We start from the raw sequence: 17,876 nt of genomic DNA, 5'->3' as shown, positions 1-17,876 counted from the left end.
CTCCAAATTCTACCTTATAAATACAACAATATCTGCATTTTCAAATATATAATGCTATTATAATATTTCATATTAACACTGATTTGTTAACTGCAATCGTCATTAGTAGTTTTCCTCTTTTTTTTCATCCCGCCTTATTTCTCCTATCAACGCGCTCTTATCAGACAGACACACATTCAGGCCACTACTCTCTCATTTCAGTGTCGTCTTTAATTCCTCTCACGGGAAGCGCAGTTTATACAAATCTGTGATCATAACAATGGAACATTTCCATTCGCCGTTTTACTTATTAAGAAAATAAATTGCAATAGATGTAATAGATCCCAAATGAATACGACTTACAAACTAGTAAGAAAAAAATAAGGCATGTATAATAATACAAAACAATGACCATTCAAAGCGAGATAAAAATCGTAATAATTCAGTATTAGTTTAATCATTAGATATTGACTTTGATTTCTTTTTCTTTTTCGGCACATCCGTCTGTTCAGTGTCACCGTTTTTGATGTACTCGTCGTCCCTTTTGCCGTTCTCCAGTACGTCGTTTTTCCTCTTCTTATCTTTCTTCTTCTTCTTAGGAGACTCCTCGTTATCCTGTTCCACAGAGACCAATGATTCCTTCAAGGCCTCTTTCATTACGTCGATGTTCTTCTGCGGTATCTCTCCTGTTTCGAAAAATTTCAATCGGTCCTCTACTTGCTGTCTCAATTTTTCACCAAACACATTAGTCGGCACATCTAAGAAACAGTCAAGCCTGGAAGCCATTGAGCACTTGTTAGCCAGATATCTCGATATTCTACCCTTGTCTCTGGCATTAGCGCGACCAATAAACGTAGAATTAAAAAGTAAGCCAAACTTGGGCGTGTTCCCTCTAGTCTTCAACGCACGGAATAACGCCTTCTCTGCCCCCAAAATCTGGACAGTCGACGCTGGGAATTTGGCCAGGTTAGTTAGCGATCCGGCATGCGCTATCAATCTAGCGCCGGTTTGGTCACCGATCAAAGAGGCGAGGTTCGGCGCCACTCCCGACATCTTGCTTCTCAGATACTGTGCCAGGCGCTCCCGGTAATCACCCAGGGAGATAACGCGATCGGCGAATATTTCGATGTTCATGAGATCAACCATATTAATGTCCATCCCCATAGAAGACTTGGACGCATCGACGATTGCCTGCGCCACCGCACTGTCCATAACTGTTTCTTCGAGAGCCTCCAGCTTTTCCTCTGGAAGTTCCTTCCTGTTTTTCAGTATCTTAGTCACTTTGGCGTACATGTGATTATCCGGAATTATTTTTATCAGCTCTGGGAAGTGATAGCCGTACCATTCTCTGAAATGGAAACAAAGAAACAAAGTTATTACCGAGATTTCTACTTATTATCCGAGCATACTCGTGGAGAAATTCCATCATATAATATTTCTTCATATAAATTTCGTTGGTCTAACATTTGGTAAAATTAAGAACTAAATTTGGAAGTATAATTACGAAAAGATTTGAAATTTTACAGAATTTCTTCATCTGTGAATTAAATGGAAGAAATATTTTACATACCGTATACGCATACTGAATGTGTTAATGTCCTTGTCTAATTGGTCCATTAAGCCTATGGTATGGATGATCATATTATCTACTCTATGGATATTGAATTTAACTTTTGCCCTGGAATAACTATGCCCGAGACCCAGTTGCGCGATTGATGCACTTTCAGCAGTCAAGCCTTGAACCAGGTGATGGAAATGTTGTCTGATGCCACGTATAATTTCAGGAATGCCATTGACGTGATCGCACTTTATGCCTAGAGCTTCGGTGATGTTAGCGCCAAGTTTAGGATCCGAGACACCAAGAACAACATTCTTTTCTGACTTTGGTACGCAGGAGTCCAAAAATATTTGTAACTGTGGCGGAACGACACCTTCGGAGATACAGTTAATATTCTCCAGTGCTACTACCGCAGTCTTGAAGGCTGAGAAACCAACGAGACTGACGATAGAACGAAAACGCGACAAGTCTGTCACGGAAGCTTCCACCTGTGGCAACAGCATTCCAATCTCTTCGAACTCCTTGACACGGAACACAGCGTATCCGGAGGCATGTTCGAACAAAATGAATAGCTTCTTCTGCAAAAATTACAAAAAAAACATCTTTTAAATCTCCAAGTATATATAAGAGTATTGGAAGAGATATGAATATTGTCGACCAATTCAACGAAAGCACGTGATGATACTTGTGCACCATCTTTGCGAAATAGCCGCATGTTGAGTGTCGATATATCGAAGTATAATTTAAGAGAAAAAAAATTGCGTAATTCTAATTAAGAATATCCGGTATGTACCATTCTCGCTTTCTCAAAATTTCAAGATTTCAACGAAATTCTTGCAATATTTCAACAGCCACACAAATTATTGGTTTTGTCGATACGTAGCACACCATGTGCCGATATACTAATGGAGGAGAAGTTCAGATGAGCGTCTATATTTCCTACAACTACAACCACGGCTTCCCTCACGCAGGATTCACACTGTATTCGACATCTGAGGATCCGATATTCTAATAGGACATTGCCTTTTCAGGATTCCCTAGCTAGTGACGTTCTTGTCTCTAAGAAACGTATTCTTCTATTGGATGTACTCCTATTGGAAGACTCAACGACGAATCGAATAACGTATCGTTATTCAAGTTTCTAGTGTTAAGCGCAATCGACATCCGATTGGCTGTCTGCTGGAGAATATCTAAAGTCCCTAAGCACTTCCGGACAATGAAATGACGGTGATAAATTGGTTGGCGGGAAATTCCATGCGTGATTTTTCGAACTTACGTTTCGCGATTATATTGGAATTTCGCGCTAACGAAATTGTCGCCGTCATTTCATTGTCCAGAGGTGTCTAGGGACTTTAGGTATTCTCCAGCAAACAGCCAATCGGATGTCGTTTGCGCTTAACACTAGAAACTTGAATAAAGATACGTTCGATCGTCGTTGAGTCTTCCAATAGAAGTACATCCAATAGAAGAATACGTTTTTTTGAGACAAGAATGTCACTAGCTAGGAAATCCTGAAAAGTGAATCTCCTATTGGAATATCGGATGCTCGGATGTCGACGCAGTTGGTCTCTTCTTTTCCGCTGCACCGCTGAACTAGTGGATTAAGTTGAAGAAAGAAAACATATACTTGTCTCGCATCAATTTATTAACCTTGTTCAGCGGTGCAGCGAAAACGAACAGACCTAGTATGAATCGTGCATAAGGGAGGCCGTGGTTGTAGGTATAGGAAATATAGACGCTCATCTGTACTTCTCCTCCATTAGTATATCCGCACATGGTGTGTTACGCATCAAACAAACCATAGAGTTGTGTGGCTGTTGCTGTGTCGCAAGAGTTGCGTTGAAATCTTGAAATTTTGTGAAAGCGAGAATGGTATACACCGGATATTCTTAATTAGAATTACGCAATTTTTTTACTTAAATTATACTTCGTTATATCGATACTCAACATGCGGCTATTTCGCAAAGATGGTGCACCAGTATCATCACATGCGTTTGTTGAATCGGTGTATCAACAATATTCATATCTCTTCCAATACTCTTACATATACTTGGAGATTTAATATATGTTTTTTTTCGCTTTTTTGCAGAAGAAACTATTCATTTTCTTCCAACATGCCTCCGGATACGCTGTGTTCCGTGTCAAGGAGTTCGAGGAAGTTGGGATGCTGTTGCCCCAGGTGGAAGCTTCTGTAACGGACTTGTCGCGTTTTCGCTCTATCGTCAGTCTCATTGGTTTCGCACCCTTCAAGACCGCGGAAGTGGCACTGGAGAATATTAACTATATCTCCGAAGGTGTCGTTCCACCACAGTTGCAAATATTTTTGGACTCCTGTGTACCAAAGTCAGAGAAGAATGTTGTTCTTGGTGTCTCGGATCCTAAACTTGGCGCTAATATCACCGAAGCTCTAGGCATAAAGTGCGATCACGTCAATGGCATTCCTGAAATTATACGCGGTATCAAATTGCATTTCCGTCACCTGGTTCGAAGCTTTAATGCTAAAAGTACATTGGTCAATCAACTAGGTCTCAGGCATAGTTATTCCAGGGCAAAAGTTGAATTCAATGCCCACAGAGTAAATATGATCATCCATACCATAGGCTTAATGGACCAATTAGACAAGGACATTAACACATCCAGTATACCTCTACGGTATGTAAAATATTTCTTCCATTTAATCCACAGTTGCAGAAATTTTGTGAAATTTAAAATCTTTTCACAGTTATACTTCCTAATTTAGTTCTTAATTTTACCAAATGTTAGTCCAATGGAATTTATGGGAAGATATGTTATTTGATGGAATTTCTCCACAAGTACGCTCGGATAATAAATAGAACTCTCGGTTATAACTTTCTCTTTGTTTCCATTTCAGAGAATGGTACGGCTATCACTTCCCGGAGCTGATAAAAATAATTCCGGATAATCACATGTACGCCAAAGTGACTAAGATACTGAAAAACAGGAAGAAACTTCCGAAGGAAAAGCTGAAGGCTCTCGAAGAAGTTGTCATGGACAGTGCGGTGGTGCAGGCAATCGTCGATGCGTCCAAGTCTTCTATGGGGATGGACATTAATATGGTTAATCTCATGGACATCGAAATATTCGCCGATCGCGTTATCTCCATGTGCGATTACCGGGAGCACCTGGCACAGTATCTGAGAAGCAAGATGTCGGGAGTGGCGCCGAACCTTGCCTCTTTGATCGGCGACCAAATCGGCGCTAGATTAATAGCGCATGCCGGATCGCTGACTAACCTGGCCAAATTCCCAGCGTCGACTGTCCAGCTTTTGGGGGCAGAGAAGGCGTTATTCCGTGCGTTGAAGACTAGAGGGAACACGCCCAAGTTTGGCTTGCTTTTTAATTCTACGTTTATTGGTCGCGCTAATGCCAGAGACAAGGGTAGAATATCGAGATATCTGGCTAACAAGTGCTCAATAGCTTCCAGGCTTGACTGTTTCTTAGATACGCCGACTAATGTGTTTGGTGAAAAATTGAGACAGCAAGTAGAGGACCGATTGAAATTTTTCGAGAGAGGAAAGATACGGCAGAAGAACATCGACGTAATGAAAGAGTCCTTGAAGGAATCACTGGTCTCTTTGGAGCAGGATAACGAGGAGTCTCCTAAGAAGAAGAAGAAAGATAAGAAGAGGAAAAACGACGTACTGGAGAACGGCAAAACGGACGAGTACGTCAAAAACGGTGACACTGAACAGACGGATGTGCCGAAAAAGAAAAAGAAATCAAAGTCAATATCTAATGATTGAACTGAATTATTACGATTTTTACCTCGCTTTGAACGGTCATTGTTGTGTATTATTACACATGCCTTATTTTTTTCTTACTAGTTTGGAACTTGTATTCATTTGGGATCAGTAATATACGGTACATGTATTGCAATTTATTTTCTTAATAAATAAAGCGGCGAATGGAAATATTCCATTGTTATGGTCACAGATTTGTATAAACTGCGCTTGCCGTGAGAGGAATTAAAGACGACATTGAAATGAGAGAGCAGTAGCCTGAATGAGCGTGTCTGTCTAATAGGAGCGCGTTGATAGGAGAAATAAAGGGGGAAGAAAAGGAGGGAAGCTGTACTAATGACGATTGCAGTTAACAAATTAGGGTTAATATGAAATATTGTAATAGCATTAAATATTTGAAAATGGAGATATTGTATGATAATGTATGTATAAGGTGGTATTTGGAATTTGTTAGTATTCAATCTCTGTTCTGACGTATTTTTCCCCTTGCAGTCGTCTTCACCCTTCTCTTAACAAAGAGCGAGAGAGAGAGGGTGAGTGAAAGAATATCACTTATGCGATATCCGTGTCTTTCTATGCAGTAACTTCAGCCCGCCCATGAATCCTGTATCAAACAACGAATTGGGGATTGAGATTGAATTGAATTTGGCCAATCGGCGCAAAGTTGATTGAACTCAAGTTTAGTGGAATTTAGTGAATTTTGCTCCGATTGGTCGAATTTCAATTTTATCTCAATCTATAACTCGTAGTCCGATACAAGCTGAAGGACGTGCAGTCTATCTATGGTTTTTTTCCAAGGAGGCGCAGAAATACCCAAATTTACTTCATGGGCTAAATATCATCTTCAGATATTTTAAGATGGTATGTAACCAATAAAACGACTTTGTATCTCTGTGTTTCTTGCTGGAAAGCATCATATATAAATCTATGGTTGAGGCTCGGCTCTCTCCGTTAGCCATATTGGTTTGGTGATGTAGGCGAGAAATGATAAGCGGTAAGTTTTCTGCAACTTGTAGCTTCATTTTTCAATTTTCCCTGAAAAACAATGATTTCGTAATCTCGAAACTTGTAAAACGTGCAGAAAACTGAGATATCTGGCCGATGTGTCACATAGAATCGCGAAGTAATTCTTGAGATAACAGGTTATTTTTCACCCATCTCAGCTATCATAACCGTCCGCGAGAATTATAAGTTGATTATTATTTAAGACAGGTAATATTAAAGGCCATTGGCCGTAGGGGATTTAGTTTGCGTGAAAATTTCGCTATTCAATAACCTTCAATTAACAAATTTGTCGGTTAATCTGTGTCAAAAGAGCGTAGATAACTGCAAAAATGTCGTTTCACAAAAATATTCGATGTACTTCATTGTAGATCCGTATACGTATCGATAGAACATCGCGGTAACTGTAAATTATAAAACCGATACTAAGTATGCCATAAATATCCAGGTATTTGTATCGAATGACTAAAAATATTCATCCTTTCTCAATTATCTCCGGGCCCTTCGGGGCGCGCACGAAAATCTGCCGAGGTCTGACGACCTTCAGCATCATCTTGTCGGTGCACAAAAAACGACTCTAAGTGCAATACCGACAAAGTTGGTAATAACGTACGATATGGTCGATAATCACACGAGGTGTTATCGAACGCGCGTCAACTGGAAGCGCGAGATGCGGCCAATCGTTCAGAGATGGCGCCACGAGCAGGCGAGTGACGCAGCCATGTTTGAGGCACTCTCGTGTTCATTTCCACTTCCGTTTCTTCGTGATTTCGTCGCGATCGATATCGGAAAAGGCGCACGTTCGCGAAACGTTCCTTTTCCCCCGCGTGTCGGCAACGCGGTCGACGACGGCGAGCCGATCGCCGTGCGAATGAAGAAACGCGCCCGGAGAATATTTCATGTCGCGTCCCGCGAGGTAAGGAACTGTTATTCTTTTTCCTTATTTCGGAACTCGACGCGAAAGAGAGAGAGAGAGAGAGAGAGAGAGAGAAGGAAGGAAGGATCCCGTGGCGAATGCGATGCGATGATACGAGTCAAAATGTTAAAGCACGTCTCCCCTTCCTCGTCTAGGCGCTTGCCTCTTCCCCCCACATTTTTTCGTGCCATCCCCTACGTTCCCAGCGCGCCTATTATTCTCCTTTCTTTTTCCGTGAAGACGGACGCGACGTATTTGTCGGCAGATACAGCGGGTCTTCCATCCACCGTCCTCTCTCCCCTCCCCGCTCTCTCTCTCTCTCTTCTCTTCTTTCTAGCAAACGTGCCGAGTACATCCCCGCGACCCCTGGAAGCAAGGGCCTAGTCGAGGGTGCCAACCAACCGCGGGGACGAGTCCTCCCTCGTCTCTTTTTTTCCTTCGCCTGCTTGCATCCACGCCGAGATACGTTTACGTATATCTCCGCATTAGTCACGCTCGTTGGAGGCTCGTTGGAGGCTCTTTCTTAGGGAATCTTCATCCCCGAACGCGCGCCGCATTAAGTAGCTCCGTGCNGTACGCGCCGCCCCCCCCCCCCCCTAACTCGTGTAATTCGCGCGATCGTCACCGACGATCCCTCTTCTTCCCTACCTATTTACCCACTCGGTCGGTGTGACGAAACTAAACGCGCCGGCGATGAGCTCCCGTCGAAATTTAAACCGGGAAATAAAAAAATCAGTCGATGTTAGATTCGTTAGATTGGTGAGCCATTGGTGAGCTGTAATTTTGTTACTTTGTATGTGCTATTATCTTCAATTTTATTGCAATATGATGACATATGCACACAGAAATTCTTGTTTCAAGGATATTCTTGTTTCAAGGATCTCATAAGTTTATATTATATATTCGTAAGCCGCAAATTTATTCGAAATATATTCTGAATCCTAGTAAGTTTAATACTTCAATCGAGAATATTAAATTAAAACACTGAAACTAAAATTCCTCGGTTTATTTATTCTAATTTAACCGAATTTAACTTTCCTTTAATAAAAATTATAATATTCTTAAAAAGAGAAAGGGAGAGAGAGAGAGAGAGAGAGAGAACAAAATTTTTCTTTTGAGTAAATGATAATGAGTTCTTCTAATATTTGTGATGAATATATTTTAATACTTTTATACTAAGAAAATATTCTTTATTCAAGATAATTACTTAAAAAGAAAAAATAAAACTGAATAATTGCTTTTCTTCACAGTACAAATAATATTTTTCTCCATGTGTAATGTTATTAATAATAATATAATATATCATTAACATAATATATTATTAATATTATTAATTAATATATATATAAATATATATTATTAATATTATTAATTAATATATATATAATATAATACGTATATAGGGTGTATTATGACTCTATTAAGCAATACTTCAATCGTACGTTTTAAATGAAGAAATCTACGATCGAATTTCTCGATTGAACGACTCACATTGGCACAGGATGTTTTTTGCACGCGCTTACGATCATAACAATTGCTGTTACGCATGAACAAACACGTAAGACATCGTCCCTCGTTATTTTCGATTTTACTCGATATCAATATTTCATGTATTTTTTTTTTTTCATTAAACATCGCGAGAATTCGTGATATCCGCTTCGCGACTATTACATTTGCGATCGTGTGTGACTGAATTTCGTTTTAAAATTCAAATGGAATAATAAAAGTAATATAAATGAAAAGTAATAAAAATAAAAATTAAACGTAATAGTCACCTGATAAATATCACGGTGGCACCGCGGCAGCCGTCCCGGTAGGATGATCGCGTGCGCAAAGTATCGCAATTAACCTCGTACGCACATTAATTGACTTATGAATATCGTGAATATCGTGCGAAATATCCGACGTCACATGTGTCGCATACAGGCGTGCATGGATAAGTTTCGTTGCATTCTACGTACGCACGTGTGTGTCTGTGTGTTTACATGTCCCAACGGTAACGCGCGCGTCGAAGGTATACCACCTTCAAGATAACAACACGCGTACACGGAAAGAAAATTAGTCTTAAATCAAGAATAGAACATTCTCATATTTACATAGAACAAAAATATAAGACTCGGATACACCGAACAAATTACGACACGCGGCTTCGGAAGAGTACGATGTAAGAGTATGTTTTTCGTTTCAGTCTACGACGGCGAGGCAGTCGCCGTTTCCGCGTCGCGAGTGTTCCGAGTGCTTCGGCGGTTTTCAACATCGGACATCAAGGAAGAGACGGGCTGGTCCGAAGCTGTGTCCTGAGACTCCGAGGATAGCAGCAGCAACGACAGTTACATCGAAGTAAGGAGAAGCAAATCTCTGTTAAGATGCCAGATGCTACGGTCCGTCTCAAGGTGAGACGAAATATCGTGAGATCGAAAAGCTGTGACACTTTCGACATGCACATCCGAAGGATCTAATCTGCTCGCGTTTGTCACGTTGAAATGTCGCGTTTAAAGATTCACGATACATTTATTTTGCAAACGGAACCGAAGCATCGTGGTTTCCGTTCTCTCGCGCATTTCTCGTTGTCGTTGGCGGCTTTCCCTCGTCCGCCTTGCAGGCTCTGTTTAGTTACTAATTTGACGATTTAAATAATAATTTCCATGCGTGAATGTGAACGGTGTCGTGGATTCGGCATTGCGATTTTCGCGTCAACGACGGGAACTATCGCTCATTTCTTCTTTGCGATTTTGAATATGCAGTTTAGAATGTTAATTTTATAATTTATGCAATCATTACTCATGCACAGTGAAGAACTTCGTGTTGACCCTCTAATGGTAAGATCGGGGTCGGATTTGGCCCCGTGCTCAGTTTTGCTCATTTTTCATCTAATTAATGTGCAAAATGAGTGAAAGAGGTAAATAACAACATGAAACTTTTTCCTTCGTTTACTCATAGATGAAAAAAATACAATAAGGTTTACTGACTGACTTTAAATAATTGCAGTGAAACACTTTGAAGAGACCTTGCTATTAGAGGGTTAAAAACGGTCCACTGAAACTTTGCTGCCACTTGAACAAGGTGAATATATTAAAAAATGTGTTAAAAAATAATATGCTGACAAGATGAATACGTTAATTTGACGTGTATTTGTGTAATTATCAACACATTCCCCGTGTCAAAGTAACACAAAACTTTCTGTGGACCGTTTTCAACGGAAAACTTTTTTTATCATGTGTGAATGTAACGATTCCACGAGTCATTTGCGCGTTTACGAATCGTTGCTTATTCACTTATTACCATTACCTCTTCGACTTTGAATACGCAGTTAAGCTTTACACGCAATCTCTCCCGAGTACCCGGGAATCTCTCGAACGTCTCTGCTCCGGGCGAATATTTAAGCATAATTTGTAACTCCTTCTTCCGCGGAGCGGTTTCTTGCTTCGCGGTAGGAACTACTTAGTGAGTTTAACCGCTTATAGGAGCGGCTTTGTTGCGCGGCCGTCTTTTTGGCTACGTCGCCTCGTGATCCACACAATCGGCGTAAACAATAGCGAGATGGAAAAACGAGTCCGCGCGCGCGCGCGCGCGAGCAATACTCTTTAATTACGAGACACTCGCGGGATATTCCTCTCGCTTCGGTATTCTCCCTTCGTGTTTCCCCGCGGTTCAAAGGAGCGGGATGATATTTATGAGACACCAGAACGTCTACTACAATCAGTCCGAGTGTTTTGCTCACACAGTTTGTCCCGACAGTGTGCATCGTAACCTCCTCATCCTCCGCTCTCGTCGTTGTCCCTCCCCCTCGTCTCCTTACCCTCACTTTACCTCTCTCTCTCTCGCCGTGATATCCTCCCTTCGCGCGCACGACGCACTGTTTGTATCTCGTTACCCGGCTATTTGGTTATGATTTGATAGCGCTTTCCTAGAACGCTGCAAATACGCGGGGATTGTCCGGGGAGAATCGAAAAATTCTCGAGAGAAGTTGAACGATCGAGAGAGTGAGAGAGAGGACAGCGACAAGTGCTATTTATCACGTGTTTATTATTTTTGGCCTCACGGAGAATGAAATATTTAAACGTTGCTCCGATCCGAGTTCCGAGCTCTCTCTCTCTCTCTCGCTAAGATATTTCGCAATTCGCTGAAAAATTGACATAAGTTAATAAAAAAGGTGGGATTGTTATGGTACAACCGATAAGAAGCAAGAAAACGGAGATGATAGAAACAAAAGCGTCTTGACAGGTAGAGGCGAAAGCTGCGAATAAAGTATCACGTCATAAACTGTGATAAACGCTCGACACTTGTCCCGCGTGAAATAATTCCGCACGTCGGTTCATAATTCATATGTTGTTTTTCGCCTTATTTACATCTGCGTGTATCTACATCCGGTATGCTCGCGCGAAATAAGTAATAAGTAATATTACCGCCCTGCTGTTGAGCGTATTCGCGGATATACGGATTTAACGTTCGGTTTCTCTTTCGATTCATCAACGACCGATCGATCGATCGACTCTGTGCGCGCGCGCGCGGAGTGGGACGAAAAGTTGCCGAGGACGGGGGTATGCGGACGTGTATTTTCGAAAGCGTCGAACAGCAGCACGTGTGAACATTTCGATCGATCCTCCTTTGTGTCGTCAACTTCAGAGCCGGATAGCGGCGAAACGAGGGCCGAAGAGCAGCCCCCGACACTCATCCACGAAGTGCTTTCGTCGTGTCTGCCTCCTGAAGTTCCACGTCCGGTCCGGTGTATACGTGCCCCAGGTGGTTGTCTCAAATAACGCCACCTAAAGCGAGTAACTCGATACCGGGGATCCTGCGGGTGTTTGAACATAGATTGTGTTACGCGCGCGCGCGCACCGCTGCTCCCCCGCGCGTCTCCCGCGCGTTTTTAGATTATCTCTCGTTCTCAAGTCGCGAGTATAACGGAGATTGTGATTTGATTCTCGCGAATAGACGCGTTCCTCTCTCTCTCTCTCTCTCTCTCTCTCTCTCTCTCTCTCTCTCTCTCTCACTCACGAAAGATGTGGAAAAGAGTGGAGAAACGAAGTGGGGCGTCTCCGCGTCTGTTCGAGATTCGAAATTCTCCGTCGCACTCGAGAAACCGAATTTCATCAATTATGGACCCCGTTTCGTTCGTTTCTATCACCGAAATCACCGATTATTCTCTTGCGTGTGCGCGAGCGCCAGAACATATCGAGCGGTCCGACATTAGCTAACTTTAATTCTAATTACTTCCGGCAAAATGTTCAATGAGTCGTTGAAAAATGGACAAGTTGCGCACGAGAGAGAGAAAGAGAATACGGCATTCTGTGAAACCGCGCCGGAACACCACCCTGTAGACTCGAAACATCCGATTAGAATATATTCGCGACGAGACGATGAGAGAGAGAGAGAGAGAGAGAGAGAAGCTTCCTGACGACGACAAAGAGCGATAAACGAAACAGTGGAGAGAACGAGGTACGTCTTTGATTTTCTAATGGAATTTCAAAGCTGTTCCGTCGGGAATTTTCATTGATTCCCGTTGAACCGTTACCGGCTCCCCACGGGCAAAAGGACGGGTGTAAAGACGTCCTGGTTGGGTAAAGGTGACGGAGACGAAAGGGGAAATAGAGCACCGAGGTTCCGGCGCACACGATCGTTCCTCGTCGCCGTCGTCGTCGTTCTTCTTGTCGTCGTAGTCGTAGTCGCGCGAACGAAGCTTTGTAATTTTAATTATTTCATTAGTGGAAATCCTTCGAATATACAAAGAACGTAGCGGAGGTGGGGTTTCGCGCTGGCGTTTCTCTCACGCCCAAAGGAATTCGTTCGTCGTTGTCGTCGCTTCTATTTTTCTTCCGTCGTCGTCCTTTTTCGTCGTTCTCACCCTTCTCTCTCTCTCTCTTTCGCTGCTCGCGCTCGTCCCCTCTCTCACCACTGGATTTGTCAGCGTTTCCGCGTCTTTGGCTATTCAGCGGACAACGCCCGCATCGCTCTTCATCTATGATCGGTTTTCCAGCGCGTCGCCGGCACCGTACTTGACGTCTTCTCGGAAAATCGACTTCGGGTCTCGCGAAGAATAACCTTACGTCTCTGCGTCTCGCCTATCGATTCGTGTCACTTTTAACGGTAGATACTCTAAACGTCGCTTCGCGAAAGCTCCCCGCTCCTTTCAATTCAGTTTAGCAATTCCATCACACGCGCAATCGCAAATTAAAACTGCACGAAAGCACGTGCAGTGTGCGCTCTCTTCGGACGGATTAACCGTCGATCGATCGCTCTTTCTTCACCCATTTCTCTCGATTCTCCCTCACCTCTTCGGGGCGGCTCTTTATTTTTGATAAGCGACCGTCGAGTCGACGAACTATTCGGTGTTTTCGTCAGATCGGAGGTAGGCGAAAAAAAACAAAAAAAACACGTCGACGGCGGTCGACTCGTGTCGTTAAAATGGAAATCGCGCTCGCGCGCTTATCGTTTACGAGAACGCGCTCGTGTAAGCGTATCCGGCCGTCGAATCACCGAACGATCATCTCCGTTGAATTCACTTCACCCTCGCCCGTGAATTTGCGCCAGCTGAGTGACGGGTCGCGCGATGACGGTTATCGCGCGGCGATCGCAGATGCGTTCGCTGTCGCGACATTAGTCCGTAATAAAGCATGACGCAGATAATCCAATACAGGACGCGTAACAAGGGTCGAGCGTAGGTCTCTGAGCTGCGGCGGCCGGGTGATTTAAGCGCCATTGACTCGCTCCACGTCGACTTGTCTTCCGTATATTTCGGTCCTTTTGACGATTGCAACAGTCGATTGAATCGTCCACGTTCTACGCTCGACACGAGTCAACCGGCCGCAGTAGGTATGGCTCGCGATAGCTACGGCGCGCGAGTAGAACGTCGCGGAATAGAGGCGCCGCCAGACAGTGGATGCAGACCGTACAGGAGTGCGGTACGGCGTGGCGCAGTCGATGCGCGGTCGAGAGACGACCGCGTTAATTCGATCGATTTGAGACGCACCTGCCGAACGAATTACTCGGTACGCGCGTCTGTTTCGTTAGTCGTCGCGTCGGAAACGCAGACGCTGAATAGCGAGCGCGTCGAGAACCGGGGAAAGCGCGCCGTAAAATTCGTAATCTGCGCGGATACATTGTCGCTTTAAGCACCGGGCGGTTTCCGTAAGACCCGTTCGCATTTTCCTCCGCTTCTCTGCCTCACCGCCCTTCTCCACCTGCTCCCCCCTCTGGCCTTCGTTTATCTCCTTATTCGCCTGCGGAACCTCGCCGGTCCTCCGTTCTTTCTTTCGGATCTCACCGGCGAGCCGATGACGTAAGCCCTTATCGACCCACTTTCAATCTTAGTTGGAAATATATTTGCGGGAGCCCGTGCAGCAGTTACAGCGGCTATATTTTTCCTCTCTTCCTCCCCTTGGTCCTCCCTCAGCTCACTCCTCCTCTTGATCCGCGCTCTACGCGCTGTTGATTTAGCGTCACAACGCGGCGGCGTGGCTCTCGCTGGCGTTGAAAAATGATCGCCGAGGAAACGAACGAAAGCGAAACGCGTGGCGCCGCTCGCCGCGCGTTCATGTATCACGAAAATACACCCGGATCCTTATTGATATGCATGCGCGTGACGAGAGAGGGGTCTTCCGACGGGGCGAGATTGAAACCGGCCGCTGCAACAACGTGCGAAAGTGCGGCACGCGAAACTGAACGCCGGCAGGGGGAGGAGGAGGAAACGCGTTCGCTACCGATCATCCGAATAATTCGTATTCGATTGTGTACGCCGGTATCCACAAAAGCGACGTGTGGATAACGCATAAATACGACCGCTCGATAGCTTTTTTTTTTCTTTTTTTTTTTGCTTCTCAAACGCATATACATTATACGCACTCGAGGATAATCGGGTCGAGTGTTATGATCGGCGCGAGGGCGGACTTGGCCGAATTATTAAAATATCGCGCGAGTCGCGGATAATCGATGCGTGAATTTCGGGAGCAATTAATTAAACGGTAATAACTGGAGTACGCACGCGCAAGGGGGAGAAGGGATACAGAGAAAGAGAGCGAGATAGGCGGATAGACAAAAGCGTTTATTTTCGCTCGAATGCTCTGTACTCTAAGAGTGTTTGAACAAATCAAAAAGAATATCTATGTATATATGTATATAGGGTGTTCCAAACCAACAGAAGCGAACATTGTGAGGGCGTTAGAACGGATTGAGGTGAATAGAAAGTTCTTTGCCGTTTTGCAAAATTTCGAGTCATTGATTATTTAAAATAGCCATATGTAGAGGCTCCTTTAATCACTCGAAATTTTGCGCGTTGGTTCGCAAAATGGCAGGGAACTTTTAGATTCTCTCGTTCTCAGAGAGGAGGAGAAAAGGACGAGTGGAAAATAAGCCAAGTTAAAAAGTACGTCTCAATGGCGGGAAGAAACCGTGTCTTTCTTTCTTTTTTCTTTGTTTCATTTACAACCCCGATCTGCCGGCCGATCTGCCCCTTTTCTTTCCCCCGCGCTCGTTTTTTTTTCTCTCTTTCCCTCTCGCAATCTCTTATCTCGGCGCACAATTTGCGTACATTACGTATCGCGTATGCAGGCGAATGACGCGGTCAGGAAAGTACGGCGTGCGCGCGCGCGTAATTTGCGGCAGAAAGGGGGAAAGATTAAGCGCGAAGGTTAATTTCCACCTGGCTGATAGGCGCTCACTCGCATTTAATTACGTCTATGGATCTGTTTACGAGCCTGACGAAGCGCGACGCGTACGGGAGGGTCCACAGCCCCGGGGGGAGGGGGGCCGCGCGGCGGCTTGGGCTATTCCCCGGAGGGCACGGGGTCTGTTCCATAATGCTCGACATTGTGCCCCCACCAAGTGACTCAGCCGACCGGCTGTCTGTCCGTAGCTCATTAAGTCGTGCGCGCACGCTATCGCTAACGTCGCTCGTAACGTCATAAATACTATATGTAAGCGCGCGCGCGCGCGAGAGAGAGAGCGTCGTCGACGTGTGTACGTATACATATATATATATATATATATACGTGCACGAAAATAAAAACGAGTCTACTGGGGGTGATATAGCAGGGTGGTCGGGGGCGCACCCGCACTCGAAAACTTTGACTCATCGTCGTATAGTATGCACGTTGGCGGAGCCGCCACGGCTCCTCCGCCACAAGGCCATTTGATTATTAAATCGGGCTTATTATACATATATGGAGGATGCGTCCCCCGTGACGTAGCCGATAAATTCTACTCGCGCGACTTCCTCGAGTAATTTCAGTCGCGGTCGATTCGGCGGCCGTGTGCGCTGCCCGGTTGCTTAAGGTCGCGCGGCGCTCCAGTGAAAGTATTCCGGATTTATTTTGAAGGAGAAGAGAGAGGATACGGGAATGCAATCGCGCGCCAGGCGCTCCTCTGCGATCCGGGATCCGGGTGGACCTTAATTTTCACGTGTAGCGGGCACGTTCTCGTAGATGGACTGCCGGCGATTCGACTAATCGGTCGGTAAACCGATTCCGGCTGAAAAATGTAACGTCGACACGGGAAAGCACTCGTGAAATATTTTCCTGCGGGAAGATAGAGGAACAGTCGGCAGTATGGAATATACACACACATATAGGGGTTCAAACATTCGATATGAGATGTGAAGTCGTGTAAATTAGCGATATCGCGAGTAAAAAGAGGGGAGAACGGGATTAATTGGCTAATCGATTATTCCTGCTATTTTCTACATTGACAAAGAAAGCAGTTGAATCTACAAAGTTGGTTACTCTCGTTCAATAATATTCATAAATGATACTCTCGTGACTGCGGGAGTCTATGAAAGGAAGAGAGAGAGAGAGAGAGAGAGAGAGAGATTGAAACGTCTATTCGGACGGCTGTATTAATTCGAGTTGCATCGGCTTTACGTTACGGTTTGGCCGGTGTAACTGGAGCGGCGTAATGAACGAGTTTCTCGCGCGCACCATCCATTTCGCGATTGCTCGACTTAAAGCGAAATGGCGGAGTAGGTATTTACATAATCGACCTTCTTGATTCAGCGGCGCGATTATCTCGGACTACAGAAACAAAATGCAACCGGCCGCCGCCACTCTTTATCACGCGCGCGGCCCGGTAACGGCGGCTCGGACGGACTGACGGTCGGTCGGTCGGTCGGTCGGTCGGTTGCTTGCTGCGTGTCGGCGAGCCAAAAGGCTACGCTATTTAGCGCACGCAACTCGAAAGCAAATTACTTGACCGTGAACCGCACATTATAACGCGCTTCGATGATCCGCGTGGAATTCCCTACGACCGTGTACGGCCGCGAGATACCCTTCATTACCGGAGACTCTCCCTTTTCCCGAGCTGCTGAAACGACTGGTCCAAGTAGCCCCGCGTTCCGATCATAATTGGACAGTTGTGATATAATTGGGCACTCGTGCCCTCCTTATCCTCCTCCTCCTCTTCTTCAACGGGGATATTCATTAATCCGCGTCGGCACGATCAATAGCTGTCGTTCGGGCGGGATCGCTCGCGCGGATATGAATCGATTTCTTGGATTTCCTCCCTCCGTAAGAAGGAGTAAGTTATTATGCGACGCATGCGTACTTGACGGGCGGCCACACAAAGCGTTTCCGGGTTGCAGAAATATTAATTACGTATCGTCGATCTTTCCCTTTTTCCTTCGCGCGCGCGTGGGAGTGTGTCATTAGCTCGTTCTTTCCCCTCCCCCCCT

The 17,876-nt window shown here is 44.8% G+C and overlaps 2 protein-coding genes across 3 annotated transcripts; one reads left to right on the top strand and one right to left on the bottom strand.

Moving 5' to 3' along the window:
• Nucleotides 1-10: 10 nt before the first annotated feature.
• LOC106742238 (nucleolar protein 56) lies at nucleotides 11-2,509 on the bottom strand. The gene is made up of 3 exons (XM_014614983.1): nucleotides 2,331-2,509; nucleotides 1,550-2,115; nucleotides 11-1,327 (listed from the first exon to the last, which is right to left on the bottom strand). The coding sequence occupies exons 1-3, from the start codon at nucleotides 2,331-2,333 to the stop codon at nucleotides 433-435; spliced, it is 1,464 nt and encodes a 487-aa protein (XP_014470469.1). The 5' UTR covers nucleotides 2,334-2,509; the 3' UTR covers nucleotides 11-432.
• A 606-nt stretch (nucleotides 2,510-3,115) lies between these two features.
• LOC106742242 (nucleolar protein 56-like) lies at nucleotides 3,116-5,689 on the top strand. 2 transcript variants are annotated; one of them, XM_014614991.1, is made up of 3 exons: nucleotides 3,116-3,257; nucleotides 3,627-4,189; nucleotides 4,410-5,689. In XM_014614991.1, exons 2-3 carry the CDS (start codon nucleotides 3,702-3,704, stop codon nucleotides 5,299-5,301), a joined length of 1,380 nt encoding a protein of 459 aa, XP_014470477.1. In that variant the 5' UTR covers nucleotides 3,116-3,257; nucleotides 3,627-3,701; the 3' UTR covers nucleotides 5,302-5,689. The 2 variants fall into 2 exon arrangements, with proteins under 2 accessions (XP_014470477.1, XP_014470476.1); XM_014614990.1 differs by lacking the exon at nucleotides 3,116-3,257 and adding an exon at nucleotides 3,265-3,409.
• Nucleotides 5,690-17,876: the final 12,187 nt, after the last annotated feature.

The sequence above is a fragment of the Dinoponera quadriceps genome, unplaced genomic scaffold, assembly GCF_001313825.1.
Source record: "Dinoponera quadriceps isolate SergipeBrazil2010 unplaced genomic scaffold, ASM131382v1 scaffold628, whole genome shotgun sequence".
Classification (NCBI taxonomy): domain Eukaryota; kingdom Metazoa; phylum Arthropoda; class Insecta; order Hymenoptera; family Formicidae; genus Dinoponera; species Dinoponera quadriceps.
This window is presented reverse-complemented; position numbering and strand designations above follow the sequence as displayed.